The sequence below is a fragment of the Balaenoptera musculus genome, chromosome 3 (assembly GCF_009873245.2).
Source record: "Balaenoptera musculus isolate JJ_BM4_2016_0621 chromosome 3, mBalMus1.pri.v3, whole genome shotgun sequence".
NCBI classification, from domain to species: Eukaryota; Metazoa; Chordata; class Mammalia; order Artiodactyla; family Balaenopteridae; genus Balaenoptera; species Balaenoptera musculus.
This window is the reverse complement of record NC_045787.1, coordinates 115,162,382-115,178,662: the sequence shown is the minus strand read 5'-3', so window position 1 is coordinate 115,178,662 and position 16,281 is coordinate 115,162,382. Positions and strand designations below refer to the sequence as shown.

The 16,281-nt window shown below is 42.6% G+C and overlaps 1 protein-coding gene across 7 annotated transcripts in view; it reads left to right on the top strand.

Moving 5' to 3' along the window:
* The window catches only part of SIL1 (SIL1 nucleotide exchange factor), a 308,254-nt gene that overhangs the window by 200,692 nt on the left and 91,281 nt on the right, over positions 1–16,281 (top strand). For all 7 annotated transcript variants that reach the window (XM_036846347.1, XM_036846353.1, XM_036846349.1 and 4 more), the window contains one exon: positions 12,949–13,069. In XM_036846347.1, the coding sequence (XP_036702242.1) occupies positions 12,949–13,069 (121 nt within the window). The remainder of the gene's footprint in view (positions 1–12,948; positions 13,070–16,281) is intronic.

Sequence of the window (16,281 nt, the reverse complement as noted above, 5' to 3'; positions counted from 1 at the left end):
AGGCCGTTAAAAAATGGATTTTAACTTGACAGAGTAAAAGCAAGTAAAGAGGCAGTATCAAGGACCAAAGAAAGCGTGGGTGAGTTTGGCCAGAGGATGGGGTATTTGTGGATGAGGGGAGATAAGGCAGAGACTATTAGGCAGGGACTTTGCTGTATTAGGTGGATCTGAACACCAGCAGGAGTATTGGTACTTGGGAGGGTAGCAAAGAAACCACTGAAGGTTTTAAGGAGAGTGCCAACAGAATTGTCCTTGGGGATGCTTCGCCAGGCTGCAATGGCAGGAGGCATGGCACAAGGAGGGATCATGTATCTTTCCAGTGGAGATTAGGTCTCACGATCTCCTAAGGTTCCTTCTAGCTCACGATGCTGGTGTCCGTGGAATTCTGAAGGGTTTGCCTTCTCTCATAAATTTGAAATGGCAGGTGGAAAGAGGGTGTCTTGGCAATGGCTTTTTGTGAGGTGATTTCTATCAAAAGGGATCCAGACCAGAAGCACTCAGCAGGGAGTGAATCCACTCATGAATGGTAGTAAGCACCAAGGCCAGAACTTGCAGGCACTGCCTGTGTACTTGTAGGGGACTTCAGAGTGTATAGCAGGTAGAGTGTATATAATCAAGTGACAGTTGCAGAGTTAACATTAAGTGCTTAGGATTGGGAGCATTGTGGGGAGGCACAGCTGGGGGCAGCATCAGCTGTTGTGACGACGGGTTGGAAGTATGAAGCAGGCTGCTTGTCAGAAGTGTACATATTAGCAGGTTTGCTGAAGCACCAACCTTGTGCCCAGTGGCCTGGAATATCCAGGGCTCTCACCCATGCTTGGGTGGGCACCTGCAAGCACTGTCCCCCTAGGAACATGAAGCCAGAGCAGGGCATCTGCTTTTATAAGCCTTATGGTGCATTGTTACAAAATTGGCTTGAGCCTGTGTTTGAATTAAGTTTATCGGGAAACCTGAAACTTTTCCCTTGTTGCTGGCTTGGCAGTTGTTCTCATTTAAATCCTCCCCGCGTTTGCTTAAGTCATGCTGCTGGTTATGGCCTCTGATTTCTGTTCTGACTTGGGGAATAGGATAGGTAGGACCGCTCCATCTTAAATGGGTTTGGTTGGCCTACTGCTGGCCCCAGCCAAGGAAGGCTGTAGTGCATCTTTTCAGTGTGGTAGAAGCCTGGTTTAACTGGCTGCCCTCTCAATTTGGATGCCCTGTAGGCTTCATTGTATTGAACTTCATGCAGCCTTAATGAGGCAGTCTGACATGAAAATTCTACAAAAATCATGTACTCACTTATCCTCTACAGAACTCAATTAAGTACATACTGAGAGCTTGTTAACACTCAGTCTAACCATCTGTAATGGTCCCTGTCCCATAGCTGGGAAGACTGAACAAGTCAGAGAGAGACAAGAGTCCAGCAAACACCATTGTTGAGAGTACTCTGGATGAACCCTAAGCATCCCACTTGCGTTATCTCTTATTCCTCACAGTGAACTCTGTGAACTCTATGAAGTGAGTACTCTAAGCCCTGTTCTGTACATGGGCCACAGAGCTTATTTTCCCAAGGTCTCAAAGCTATTAAGTGGTAGAACTGGACCTGGAACCTGGGTCTTCCTTAGCCTGTGCCCTCTACCACTGGACTGGATAACTGCCCAGGTCACCCAAGTGCTAGAGGCTGTAGCTCCTTCTGGTGAGACTAGCAGTGCAGGTGAAGAAAGCAAAGCACAGCACTGCTTAGTAGGTCTCTTAATACTCATGATCCAAAACTTTAAGAGACAACAAGTTGGGATTGTCATTACATTTTGATAGCTGAAAGAAGGCTCAGGTAACTAACCTCATTTTGTTGTCCATGTTGCCTACATTTAAGGGAGGCCCTCTCACAATGCAGGGGCAAGGACTTGGGACCAGTTGTTTCCTTGACTGCCTTCTCTACACTGTATCTATTGCTCCATTTGCATCTTTTCCCCTTCTGGTTTGTATTCTGCCCCTCTCCCTCAAAAAGGAAGGGAGTTGAGTCCCATCCTTTAGAACTTATCTAGAGAGAAATTTGGCCCTAGGAATTTTGCTCCCCTCATACTTATGGATTTCCTCTCTTTCCACTGCAGGGAGCATCCAAACTGAGGGGCTTTTGAATCAGGTACTGGGGAAATTGCAGAGGTCAGGAGTAGCTGGTACTGTTTTGAAATAATTCACAGAACTACGTTTGGCTGTGGAGGTAACAGGTGCTGTAAAAGAGAACAAACAGCCAATTATGATGTCAGGAACCCTGGGGACTGATGTGGTAGGAAAAAAAGGATTAAAAATTACGGCACGGGCTTCCCTGGTGGTGCAGTGGTTGAGAATCTGCCTGCCAATGCAGGGGACACGGGTTCGAGCCCTGGTCTGGGAAGATCCCACATGCCGCGGAGCAACTGGGCCTGTGAACCACAGCTACTGAGCCTGCGCGTCTGGAGCCTGTGCTCCGCAACAAGAGAGGCCACGACAGTGAGAGGCCCGCACACCGCAATGAAGAGTGGCCCCCGCTCGCCGCAACTAGAGAAAGCCCTCGCACAGAAACAAAGACCCAACACAGCCAAAAATTAAAAAAAATAATAAAATAAATAAATTTATAAAAAAATTATGGCACAATATCTTGGCACTTTGCTTTCTTAGCCCTCTTATTAAATTATGACTTCTGTTTGAGGAAAATAAATGAGAACAAAGGGTTTGTTTAGAATACAATCTTTGTGTTTTAAATTTGACTAATGAATGGTTTTAGCACTTTCATTTGGTTCTCAGTCAACTTGTGTTCAAAGTGTCAATTAACCAATAAACATTATGAAAAACAAGAGTCAGAAATGGTTGCCACTCTTGCTAATGAGCTGCTAATGAAATTGTGCCTGGGTGGGAAATGCAGGCACTCTGGAATCCCCGAGTCTTCTCCAGAAAATGAGCTGTAGTGGAACTAAGGTCCCTGACCCCTGGGAAAGGGGCACATTTAACTCCTTCACTCCCAATTGCTGTTTTTCCCCTCCTCATTATTAAGTGAAACTCATTGCCAGTATCTTATGGTTAACTTCAATTGTAGTGAGACTTTTCAAAATGTGGTTTTATTTGACTCAATAATTCCTAAGTGGGATTAGAGAGCTGGAAGAACTGCCTGGCCTTTGGTCTCTTAATGATTCCTTTCCTCTTCTAATTTTCTTTTCATTCATTCATTCATTCGTTTATTTACTTATGGCTGCGTCAGGTCTTTGTTGTGGCACGCAGGCTCTTTGTTGCGGTGCACGGGCTCCGTAGTTGTGGTGCATGGGCTTCTCTCTAGTTGTGGCACGCGGGCTCCAGAGCGTGTGGGTTCTGTAGTTGTGGCGTGTGGCCTCCAGAGTGCGTGGGCTCTGTGGTTGCGGCACACAGGATCTCTCGTTGTGGCGCACGGGCTTAGTTGCCCCGTGACATGTGGGATCTTAGTTCCCTGAGCAGGGATCGAACCCACGTCCCCTGCATTGGAAGATGGATTCTTAACTACTGGACCACCAGGGAAATCCCTCTAGTTTTCTCACGTCTTTCCCCCGTCTCCTCATCCCCAACAGATACATGTATGCACAATTGAAAATGGATTGAAATCTGAATATAGTCAACATTTTGTAGGGTTGAGAGAGTAGGGTGTGGGTGGGGACTATATCTCTAAAAAAAGAAATGGCAGGAACTAGTAGCCTATAGCAATCAATAGGGTTATTGAAAACCAGTTCCCAGCATGGATGTAAAAGCTCAAGTGCTCTGATTAAGGGGCTGTGCTATATCTGTTAGTCTCACTGGGTCTTCTTCTGAGCTAAAGAGGAACATGGAACACATTGAGGGTAGAGATAAAAGGGGAACAGAGGCAATCAGTGGGCTAGGAAACAGGTGTGGGATACCCATCCTGAGTCTCTGGGTGAAAGTACCCCCTCTGTCCCTTCTCCCCTGTTCTCCTTTACCCGTGGATTTACTAAACTGTGGGGCTCTGACAGGTCTCCTGGGCTGGTGCGAGGAGTCACTGCACATGCTTAAAGGTCTGGTGCTTTTGAGGGAAGGAGGACTGACCCCTGTCAGATAGAATTCCTAAGTTTTTCTGGTCAAAATACTGTCGTCCCTTACTCCGTCTCACTCTTCCCATTCCCTACCCATTCCCCTCATTCAGGCTTGATTATATCTGATTAGGTCAAGTATAATAGCTTTCTAACTAGCCTCTTTGCTCCTTCTCTTTCTGTTATATGCTGAGTTTCCAATGGAGTTACTCATTGTCCCCTGATTATGCCCACTTCTTTGCTTGCCTGAAAGCTGTTCTCTGGACTTGGGACTCTAAATATTGTTACCCCTCTTCCTCGTTTACTTCATATTCCTCAGTGACAGCTATTGGTTTTGTTAATGTGGTATCTTTCCCAGTGCCCAACACAGCAGGTGGCTTTCTTCAGTGGGTACACAGTAAGGTGTGGTAGAAGGAATGCCTAGAATACAGCAGGCAGGCTCTTACCTAATCCTCAGTAAATGCTTGTTGACTAGCCAGTTGTGGAAAGAGGCTCACCGTGTCCTGGATATGGTTACTTTGAGCCTTTGTCCTGATGGCTGTTCAGAGTACCTCTCCAACTGTAACAGAGGGAATCTTCCAAGTAGCATTGCTAGTCCTTGCACTTGAAGAGCACTGCTGTTGTGAATTCTGTGTACAGAGGTTGGTGCCCAGCTGTCGTCTGTCCTCCTTGAGAACTGGAAAGGAGACATTGGTTAGGTCACAGCAGATAAAATTTTGGAGGGTAGTTCTGGAATGTGGTGGGAGCTATCAGGATAGCTGTTCCCAGAGGAAGACTGTGGAGTCTCTTGATCTGAAGGGCTTTAATGCAGGTGATGGATTTCCACCCTTGCTTGGAAGCCATGCCAGAGAACTCTTCTAAGGCCCTGCCCAGACTGTAGATTATGCAGCAGAGTAAAAAATCAGTTTGGAGAATATTTTTATTTTTTCTCATTTTGCCATTGTTTAGTCCTTTTAGAAAATGCATAAATGTAATGACAATACAGACTGGTTCACTCTGTGTTTTGCTGCTTACAAAAAAGATCTCCATTTGTGTTTCCCTTCAAAAAACATTAAACATTGGTTCAGGGTTCAGCACCCTAGAGAGGTTTGTGCACATTTTTTTGTTACTGGTTCAGTTCAAGTCCTGCCTTGGAGACAAGATAGATGCTCATTTGTGTGAGGCAGGGATCTTGCCAGGACTTGTTTGGGGTTTTTGAATAAAAAAGCAGGAGGATAGGGCTGTGGTAGCCATGGCAACTGCGCTTGGCTGAGACTAAAGTCTCAGCTCTGACCAGCCCTGGTTAGGAGCTTGGAGGTGAGTGGCATTGCTTCCTGTCCCATATTCCTCCTATTCTTTCTGGTCTTGGAAGTGGGGGCCAGGGGGCTGGCATTCAAGCTGACCTTTCTGGTGGCCTGCTGTGTGCCTGGAGTTGAGCCTGAGCTGTGGGCACAAGTAATTGGCCCCTGCCCTTTAGAAACTCGGCATAATTGGGAATTTTTACTCTTGTTAACACATACCTACAGGACTTGATAAATAAAATGTCTTTGTTTCATTCTGGTTGACATTTAACCTTTTTGGGGCTGTGTTTCCTGAAGCACTTTTAACTTCTTCTGAGCACTGACACAGTGTTTTCTCATTTATTCTTCACGACAATCTAACACATTAGTGAAAGCAGACACGATAGATTCTTGTCGTTGGACACATAAGGGCATGAAGATTAAAAAATAAAAAGGAATTTACCTGGCCCTCAAAGAAAGAGCTGAGTGGGTAGCAGAGTTCCAGTGCTCATGGTCGCATGGCCAGCTCTCAACTGGGCAGGCTGTGCCGCGGCAGCCCTTGATTTTCTGCCATTGTGTCCAGGTTTGACTTGAAAGAGCCTAGAAGTCCCTGGAGGGGGAGGTTTCGAGGCAAAAGCCTACAGAGACACCTCCCAAAGACATATAACTCCCGAGGCATCTGATGCCAACGCAGAAACCAGGGCACTGTGGCATCCATCTCAATTGGCCCTGTCTCCACTGAAGCAGGGCAGTCAGACTGCACAGCAGGCTCATTGTGGGCACTACCCAAGGAGGACGCTGCCACTCTGAGCCCAGGAGGGCTAAGTTTCTAATCACTGGGCACTTGGGTGAGTTGGGACAAATACTGGGTCAGGCAAGATTTGTCAGTAGGTGAAACATCTTTTCCAGTAGTCACAAATTGGCTGTGGGCTGAATTCCATATATAGATATGTTTTGTTTAGCTTTTGTATTTTAAAATTTGAATGCTTTCAGAGGGGGCATTTTTTTCTCAGCCCTCACCACTCCCTGTTGTCTTACAGATGGCCTTCCTCATCTCTCTTATTTGCCTGCCTCCCATGAGCATTTGAATTGGCTTCTGCATCTTGGATCAATATTTCTTACCTGCCCTTCTACCAGTATTCCTCTTGCCTAGGTGTTTGATGGCCTCAGGCTTTCTAGGCTCATTTTCTTCTTTCTACCCTACCCAGAACTATCCTTCTGGGTTTGTGTTTAGGCTCTGAACTTAGGTTTTTCTTGGCCCCTAGGAATACTTGCTGTCACCTTGTACTATATCTGATAGCCTAATTGCTGTCCCAGGATTCAAAAGGAGAAGTACTGCTTTATCCAAAGAAATGAATTTTTAAAACAACTTTATTGAGATAAAATTTATATACCATAAAATTCAGTCATTTAAAGTGTACCATGGGAATAATTCTCAAACGTCCTAGGGAATGTTGGTAGAATAGATGGGTGGTTTCTAGACTATGGTGTTTCATGGACCAGAAAACTTTAAAAGAAAGTTCGGGGAGCCAAAGGCCAATTTCTTTACTTTGCTGAGTTAAGGGCCTTAACATAGAAACAACCCACTGTCATCCACCATCATCGTTATCTCATTTTATAAAAGGACATTTTAACACTAAAAAGATAGAAATGATGTAATTTCAGAAAAAAAGAACTCTTTTTTATATTGGACACTTTTAAATTCCTTGTTCCGGGACCACTGGAATGAATTGCCACAATAAACAAACCACTCAAAACTCAGCTTTAAAACAACAGTAATTTCTCTTTGTATAGCTTTGACTCTTAGAACCGTAGCAATAGTTCACGTACCCTTCAGATGCCCCCAAATAAAAAATTGAACCAACCAGGATGTGGAGGAAAGGAAACAACAAAGTGGAACACAGATGCTAACAAATGAACCAAATTGATAACATAATCATACTGATGGGGGTAGGGAAGAATGGAACTAACCTAAGTGACCTTGTGAAATGATACTTTGACTAGATACTGTAAAATTAAAGACAAAGGAGCTGTATATAAATGCTGTAATGTAGTTTGTCAAATGTGTTTCTCACAGGGGTATGGGTTAGCAATTTTGAAACTACTTTTTATGTGTACTAGTATTGAACAATAAATATAATATTGCAGGTAAAAAGAACCAGTTTTCTCACTATTGGAGAAAGAAGTTGCAAATAAGGAAATGGGGGAGATGAACCCTGTGGGACTGATTGGAATCTGAGGTATCAGTATAAACTTGTAGTTTTTAAGATGTCCACAGACAAATAGATGTAGAAATACAGATGTATATATGTATATGTATACACACATATAAATTTCTTATCTCTGACCCAGAGAGAGCCCAGAAGCAATGACAACCTAGTAGTAATGACCACACCTATCATGCAGATCATGGTTTCTAAACACTGTTCTTCAATAAAAAACTAGGACTCCTTGAAAAATGGTTGATTCCAGGGCTGGGAAAAGGAAAATGCAAGATAAACTTGGAGCATCTTATGGATCCAGAAAGTAAGGAAGTACTTGAAAAAAGAAAATGATGGGGGAAAGGGACTCACCAAAGGAACACAAGAGCTAACCTGAAGGAGCTCCTAGTTGCCAAAGCTGAAATAATTTGAGCAACAAAATAATGATAATATTGGATTATAACTCATAGAATAAAATATCCATGAGAACATATTGATAAAGTAAATAATTTGCTGAATTGGGCGATTGGGATTGACATGTATACACTGATGTGTATAAAATTGATGACTGATTAAAAAAAATGAGATAAGAAAAGTAAATAATTAAGTAGATGGAGGAGCAACAGTTTTTCCTTGTAGTGAAATTTCAATTAATAAATGTGTAAGGAAGGAGGGGAGTAGAAAATTGCTATTAGACCATCTCCACAGTGGTAATTGTCGCAAACGGATCCCTCTAATGGTGTGCAAAGGTTTGAGGAAAAAGAGGATTTGTATAATCTCAGAATATTTCCCCCATGATTTTTTTTTTTTAAACAATTCAGGGATTTTTAGTATACACACAGAATTGTGTAACCATCACCACATTTTCATCACCCCAAAAAGAAACAATGCTTATTAGTGGTCATTCCCCATTCCTCCCTTCCCCTAGCCCCTGACAACCATTAATTTACTATGTCTGTTGATTTGCCTATTCAGGACATTTCATATGAAAGGAATCATATAATATGTGACTTTTTGTATCTGTCTTCTTTCAGTTAGTTTAATGCATTCAAAGTTCGTCCGTGTTATAGTATATATCAGTGTTTCATTCCTTTTTTTAAGTTACTGTGTATTTTTTTTTTTTTTAAAGAAAGCTGCGTTTTTTTTTTTATAGCTACTTTATTTATTTATTTATTTATTTTTGGCTGTGTTGGGTCCTCGGTTCGTGCGAGGGCTTTCTCCAGTTGCGGCAAGCGGGGGCCACTCTTCATCGCGGTGCGGGGACCGCTCTTCATCGCGGTGCGCGGGCCTTTCACTATCGCGGCCCCTCCCGTTGCGGGGCACAGGCTCCAGACGCGCAGGCTCAGCAGTTGTGGCCCACGGGCCCAGCCACTCCGCGGCATGTGGGATCTTCCCAGACCAGGGCTCGAACCCGTGTCCCCTGCATTAGCAGGCAGATTCTCAACCACTGCGCCACCAGGGAAGCCCAGTTACTGTGTATTTTATTTATTTATTTATTCCAGTTTTATTGAGATACAGTTTAATGATTTGAAGTATTTCATTCCTTTTAGTGGCTGAATAGTATTCTGCTGAATGGATAGACAACATTTTGTTTGTTCATTTCTCAGAGTTGATGGACATTTGGGTTGTTGCCACATTTTGGCTATTATAAATAATGCTACAGTGAACATTCATGTACAAGTTTTTGTGTGAACATATGTTTTTAGTTCTCTCGTGAATACACCTAGGTGAAGAATTGCTGGGTTCATATGGTAGCTCTTTGTCTAACATTTTGAGAAACCGCCAGACTGTTTTCTACAGTTTGGTAGTTTGCCATGATTTTTGTTTACCACAGTGGAAAAGCTCAGTATAGATTACTTTTGTTAGTTGATCAAGACCAATATCACCAGTATAAGACATGTTGACATCACGAACCTTTTGATATGATGCACTGAGAAGAGCATGACATAATTTCTGTTGTTCTTCTGTCAAGGTGGCATGATTTGAGTTTAATCATGACAAGAACCAGACATTCCTGAATAACTGATATGTATTTATTTCTTGAGGGTATCAGGGTCATGAAAGACAAGGGAAGACTGAGGAACGGTTGTAGAGTGCAGGAAACTAGGGAGAAATAACAACCGAAGGCCATATGGGATCCTGGAACAAAAAAGGACCTTAGTGGAAACACTGGTAAGGTTTGAAAAGGATCTTTAGTTTGGTTACTGGTATTAATTTCCCAGTAACTGTCTATGGCTATATAAGATATTAACATTGGGAAAAGCTGTGTAAGTGATATATGGAAACTCTCTATACTATTTTTGCAAGTGTACGTTTAAAGGTAGTTCAAAGTAAAAAGTTAAAAAAGGTATCCAGTCATTTATTCTTGTTCACATGTCTGCAGATAGGCTAGACTTGGCTGACCGTGGTTGGGCTCAGCTGGGTTCATCTCCAATCTGCACTTTGGGTCCAGATCTGCTCCATGGGTCTCTCATCCTTCTTGGATCAGAATGCTAGTAGAGCATGTTCTTCTCACAGTGATAACACAATTCCAAGAGACAAGCCAAACACACAAGCACATTTCAAACCTCTGTGGCACATTTGCTAACATCCTGCTGGCCAAAGCACGTCACAGGCCAAGTCCAAAGTCAAAGGTTGGGAAAGTACACTCTACTACTAGTAGGAGGGACTGTGAGGTCACATGGTAAAGGGGGTGGATGGAACAGAACTGGTGACAGTGATGCAGTCTACCACCTACTTTTTTCCCCCTCAGGGAGCCAGGGTTAGGGAGATAGACACCGCAGGCTTTGTAGGCCTATTTGCCTTTCTGGATTCCTGTCTTATTTTCTGCTTGTCCCCTTCCCCTCTACCTCCCAATCCCTGCATGTATCTGGTGACTTTTTGCCTCTGTTCTGTTCTTCTCCAGTGTTCTGGTCCCTTCAGAGAGGCCCTAGAAGGAAGCAGGTCAGATCACACTCTCTAACTTGGCCTTTTTCCCAGTGGAGTGGAAATATTTGAAATACTGTGTTTTCTGTTGCTTCTGCCACTGCTGCCGTGGCTGGTTTCATGTATTTTAAATGAGCGTAACCTGTATTTTAAGTTAATGTTATTGTGGTTGCTCTTGCCCCCTGTGGTGGTTTATGTGAAGGGAGTAATTTTGGAATTTTCCCCAAATAAAATAAATGGATTCACATAAGATCCTAGTCTTTTCCTTGGCCAGCTTAGCACAGTCTAACCTGTTGTGTTCTGAAACTTTTAAAGTCATGTACTTTTTCTCTTTTTTATTTCTAATTTCAAAAGTCTGAAAATTCAAGATATTATTATTATTATTATTACTGTTATTAGTACAATTACTACTAAAAATAACTATGACTACTAATTATTATGAATTATTATGAATCTACTTGTCCTAGTGAAAATCCTTGTTGGCATTTCCACACACCTCTAGATAAGCCAGGATTTTCTCTCTTCCATTTTTGATTTTTCACTTAATATATAATTACTGAGGGTTTACTATATGCTTGCATATGTGATAGACCCTGAAGATATGTGATAGACCCTGAGCATTTATATTAGCCAGATAAATAAAAAACTAACATATAACTATTGATTGTGGTAAGTATTATTAAGAAAAAGGGTCATGGCAGGGAGTTCCCTGGTGGTCCAGTGGTTAGGACTAGGTGCTTTCACTTTTCACTGCCGTGGACCCGGGTTCAGTCCCTGGTTGGGGAACTAAGATCCTGCAAGCTGCATGGGGTGGTCAAAAAAAAAAAAAAAGAAAGAAAGAAAGAGAAAGAAAAAGGGTCATGGTGTTTTGTGAAAGCCTTTAGGGGGAAGCCAGATCTGGTCTGGGGAAATAGAGGATGCCTCTCAGAGAGGAAGCGACTCTTAGCTGGGATTGGAAGGATGAAGAGATGGAGGCTGGGGTTGGAAGGAGCATTCTGGGCGAAGGGAACAGCAGGTGGAATGACCCTGTTGTAGGAGGGAGCATGGTTCCTTTCATGGAATGGAAGAAGGCCAGTGTGGCCTAGAACATGGGGAATGAGGAGTGGACAAGTTTGAAGAGGCAGGCAAGGAGCTAGATACTAAAAAGGGCCTCATTGACCAGCATGAAGATTTTCATCTTTAAGAACAGTAGGAAGCCATCAAAAGGTTCAAGGCAGGGGAATAACATAGTCAGATTTGTGTTTTGAAAAAAAAAAAAAAATCACTCATTGTAAAGAACAGTTTGATTAGGAGGTAAGAGGAGATAGTAGAGGCCAGTTAGAAGGCTTTGGCAGTATCCAGAAGAGAGATGGTTATGGTTCAGAGAAGGGCAGTGGTGGGGAGGGCAGAGAGAAAGATATGCATTCAAGAAGAAAGAAGACATATGGAAGGAGAAACACCAGATTTGGGAGATTGGGTATATGGGGTGTAAAGTAGAGGGAAAATCAAGGATGACCTGCTTAGCCTTCAGCCGGGAAGATACTCTTGTTGTTATGTTGGTTTTGGATCTCTCCAGGTGAGATAATCTCTCCCTTTCATACATTTGGAGATGGGATTTTTTTTTTTTTTCCCCTTGGCTGTGCCACGCGGCTTGTAGAATCTCAATTCCCAGACTGGGGATTGAACCTGGGCCACGGCAGGGAAATCACCAAATCCTAACCACTGGACCACCAGGGAACTCCCTTAGAGATGGAATTAATGCTAAAAGAAGTTACCTCTTGCCCCATGATCATAGGAATAGGATAGAAGTTACCAGTTTCTTGTTGTTCTTGCCAGTATTTGGCCTCATCTCTTTCCAGAACCAACTTCCTCAGCCATTACCTTTATTCTCCTACCCAAACTGGGGTTCCAATGGCACATCAAGACAGCAGCCTCCACAGCCCTTCCACTTTTCCCAAGCTCTTCTGCTCCCTGCCTCCTGAATGCGGCCTGTCAGTTTCTGTGTCTGAGTCTTTGCACGAAGGGCACCATCTATTTGGGATTCCCTTTATTCCCAGTCTGGGTCTCACTTTTTGCATCATTTAACCCCCAATTCAGGGAGCCTCCCCAGAGATAAGTTTCCCCATTCTACTCTGAACATAACCTTTTTTAAAAATCCTTGAGGCATTTTGGATGGGTTTGAGGTTAGAAGTGGATCATTATACACATACACTCAGGTACTCAAGTTCCCTTTGAATTCTTAGGCAAAGATATAGAAACTCCCTGCTGAAGTGGGATGGCAGGAACAGAACAGCTTGTCTTGGAGTGGTGTTTCCCCGGCTCCTTGGTTCTCTGATGGAGGCACAGTGGTTGGTGTAACTTGGAGTTTGCTATGATCCTGCCAGAATTGAGAAAACTTGAATTCTTGCTACATCATTACTCTTTTATGCTCGGGGTTTACCTCATCTTTCCAAGATAACTTGTGCTATGCACTTCGCTTGAAGGAATTTTTCACATGCAGTGTCCCTCCAGGTACTGTATACGTCATAAGCCTCCTCTCTTCTTGGCTTTTAGGTCATGCTGTTCCTGCAGGATCCCATGTGCGGCTGAATCTCCAGACTGGGGCAAGAGAAGTGAAACTCCAAGATGAGGACAAGCTTCGAAATAATTTGAAAGGGTTGAAAAAAGGCAAAAGGTATAGTGTCAACCCTAGGGACTGGGAGACTGACAGCATTGACCCTGTAATACTGAGAGTAATGACAATGTGTTGTTTCTTACCCAAATACACATGGCTTTAAATTTTTTGAAATTTAATAGCTTAGAATTTGTGATAAATCTGTCAGGGTTTTATGGATGTTTACTTCTACGGTCTTTGGAAAGAAATAGTTTGCAAAGCAAATTGATACTTTAAAAAAGGCTGTAGGGGAATGCTTAACCTGCTTTAAAAATGAAACCATTTTTCCCAGTACTTTAAGAGTACCCATTTGAATCCCAACAGTTAATGCACTGATTACAGATGAATCATCTATTCATTAAAACAGGCCTGTTAAGCCTTCTGCTTTGCAGTAATACTTCCTTGGTGAGCAATAAAATTGCATTTTGAAGTCTTTAATTCAGCCCAACTTTTCCTCTTGTTAGTCTATATTAAAACAGGCTTTCAAAAGTTCTCTAATGGTAAGAGTTGCCTTATTTTTTAATAATCAGTTTAGATTATTTGCTTTTGGGCAATTCGTAGTCTCTATTTTTCTGTTTTTTGCCTTGAATTACCAAGTTTTTTTGCTTGCTGTTTCCTGTGTAAGGGAGAAGGAGGTTGAGGCATGGGGTTGCAGGGGCTGCTGGAATTGTGCAGCTTGATAGGTCAGTATAAATACCAGCCATGAAGTATCTAACACAAGGACCAGCAAATTATGGCCTGCAGCAAAATATTGGGACTACTGCCTTTTTTTGTATGACCCAGAAGCTAGGTTGTTGTTAACATTTTTTAATGGTTGAAAAAAAATGAAGAAGAAGAATATTTCATGACTGAAAATTATTTGAAATTCAGATTCCGGTGTCCATAAATAAAGTTTTATTGGAATATAGCCATGCTCACTCATTTAGGTATTGTCTATGGCTGATTTCTTGCTACACTGACAGAGTTGAGTAGTTGGGAAAATGACCCCATAAGGCCTACAAAGCCTAAAATATTATCTGATTATTACAAATAGTTTGTTGTCCCTGTTCTAATACGAGCATATCTTGTTTTATTGTGCTTCACTTTGTTGCGGTTCGCAGATACTGCGTTTTTTACAAATTGAAGATTTGTGGTAACCCTGTGTCGAGCAAGTCTATTGCTACCATTTTTCCAACAGCATTTGCTCACTTCATGTCTCTGTGTCACATTTTGGTAATTTTCACAATATTTCAAACTTTTTCATTAATATTTGTTATGGTGATCCTGTGATTAGTTCTTTGATGAATAGATCTTTGAAGTTACTATTGTAATTGGTTTTTTGGTTTGTATTTTTTTTTGTCATGTATCTTTTAATTAAGGTACCTACTTTTTTTTTAGACGTAATGCTATTGCACACTTAATAGACTACAGTATAGTGTAAACATAACTTATGTGCACTGGGAAGCCAAAAAATTCATGTGACTTGCTTTATTGCAATATTCACTTTATTGCGATGGTCTGGAACAGTGACCTCAATATCTCTGAGATATGCCTATTCATGTAAGTATTGGGAATCAATCATGGATTATTGAGTGGGGTTAGTGTTACTCAGTCCTTGGATTTTTATTATTTTAACAATATTTTGCGGTTAGATATGAGGCAGAAAGTTACCTTAGAAGCCCCATTTTTACCTGAGTCTTTTCTTTTATATACCTGGCAAAAGGTCATCCATCCTGTCCATGTGGCACTCACAAGCCCACAAAGTAGCTTATTCAGATTTGGGCATTTTTCACTGTTGGAAAATTCAACTTTATATTATGATAGATAAGGAGCTATTTGTCGTCTTTATAGTCACCCCAAACTGGGAAGGATCTTTACTTTCCCCCATTCTCCAGATAGGCCTGAACCTGGATTAACCCAGGTTATATGATGATTATTTTCTCAGAACCGTCGAAGAAAGAATCAAATCTCATTGTTGTAACCCCTGTCAACCTCCCTCCATCCCTAGCATGCATATACATACATTTTTCAGTGTCTCAAAGTACTTAGGAAGTCTTTTCTCACATCTAAGCCAAGTCTTATTTTCTGAATAAGAAGACTATTTTTTTCCTGGTCTAAGAATATTGAGTTAGGAACTTGATGAATTTGGAGCTTTTTATTTGTTGGTTTTAATACTATGGGAAGTGATTTCTCCAATACCTGACCATAGATCATTAGCAGGAGCACTTATTGCTTTGTCTCTTGCTCCTGTCTTTTTATACTAGAAAGCAGAGCCATCCATGTCGTCTGTAGTAGAGACACCGTAAGAGAAGAATATTTGTCCCCACTCCTGCCTCTTTGCTTTTCTCCTTTGGAATGTTTCTGAGGGCTCTGCCCTGGAATGGCCTCCAGGATATGCTGGACATGTCTTCTTCCTTCTCAGCATTTATAGCCAGCAGCAAACCTGTCTGAACAGAAGCCCAAAGACGTTGACAAAGTGGTGTGGGTGTTCAGTGCTGTGAGCTCAGTGAGTCTCTGGTTGCCTTTGGTGGTGACTTCCTTCTCAAGGAGTGGACCTCATCCTGTGCTCCTTTAATTCCACTTCACAGTGTCTTCCTGCCTCTCTAGTTCTGGAATGGGAACAGAGGCCAAAGGGCAGGGCTAATTTTCAAAATTGTTATAATATTTTGCTTATTGACTTAATTCTGTTTTGGGGAACAAGATCCACAGCTTTCCATCAGATTGTCAAAGAAGTTGGTGATCCCACAAAGTTAAGAACCACTGGCTAGGACTTCCCTGGTGGCGCAGTGGTTAAGAATCCGCCTGCCAGGGCTTCCCTGGTGGCTCAGTGGTCGAGAGTCTGCCTGCCAATGCAGGGGACACGGGTTCGAGCCCTGGTCTGGGAAGATCCCACATGCCGCGGAGCAACTAGGCCCGTGAGCCACAATTACTCAGCCTGCGCGTCTGGAACCTGTGCTCCACAACAAGAGAGGCCGCAATAGTGAGGGGCCCACGCACCGCGATAAAGAGTGGCCCCCACTTGCCGCAACTAGAGAAAGCTCTCGCACAGAAATGAAGACCCAACACAGCCATAAATAAATAAATAAATAAATAAATTAAAAAAAAAAAAAAAAAAGAATCTGCCTGCCAGTGCAGGGGACACAGATTCGAACCCTGGTCTGGGAAGATCCCACATGCCGCGGAGCAACTAAGCCCGTGCGCCACAACTCTGGAGCCTGTGCTCTAGAGCCCGCAAGCCACAACTACTGAGCCCG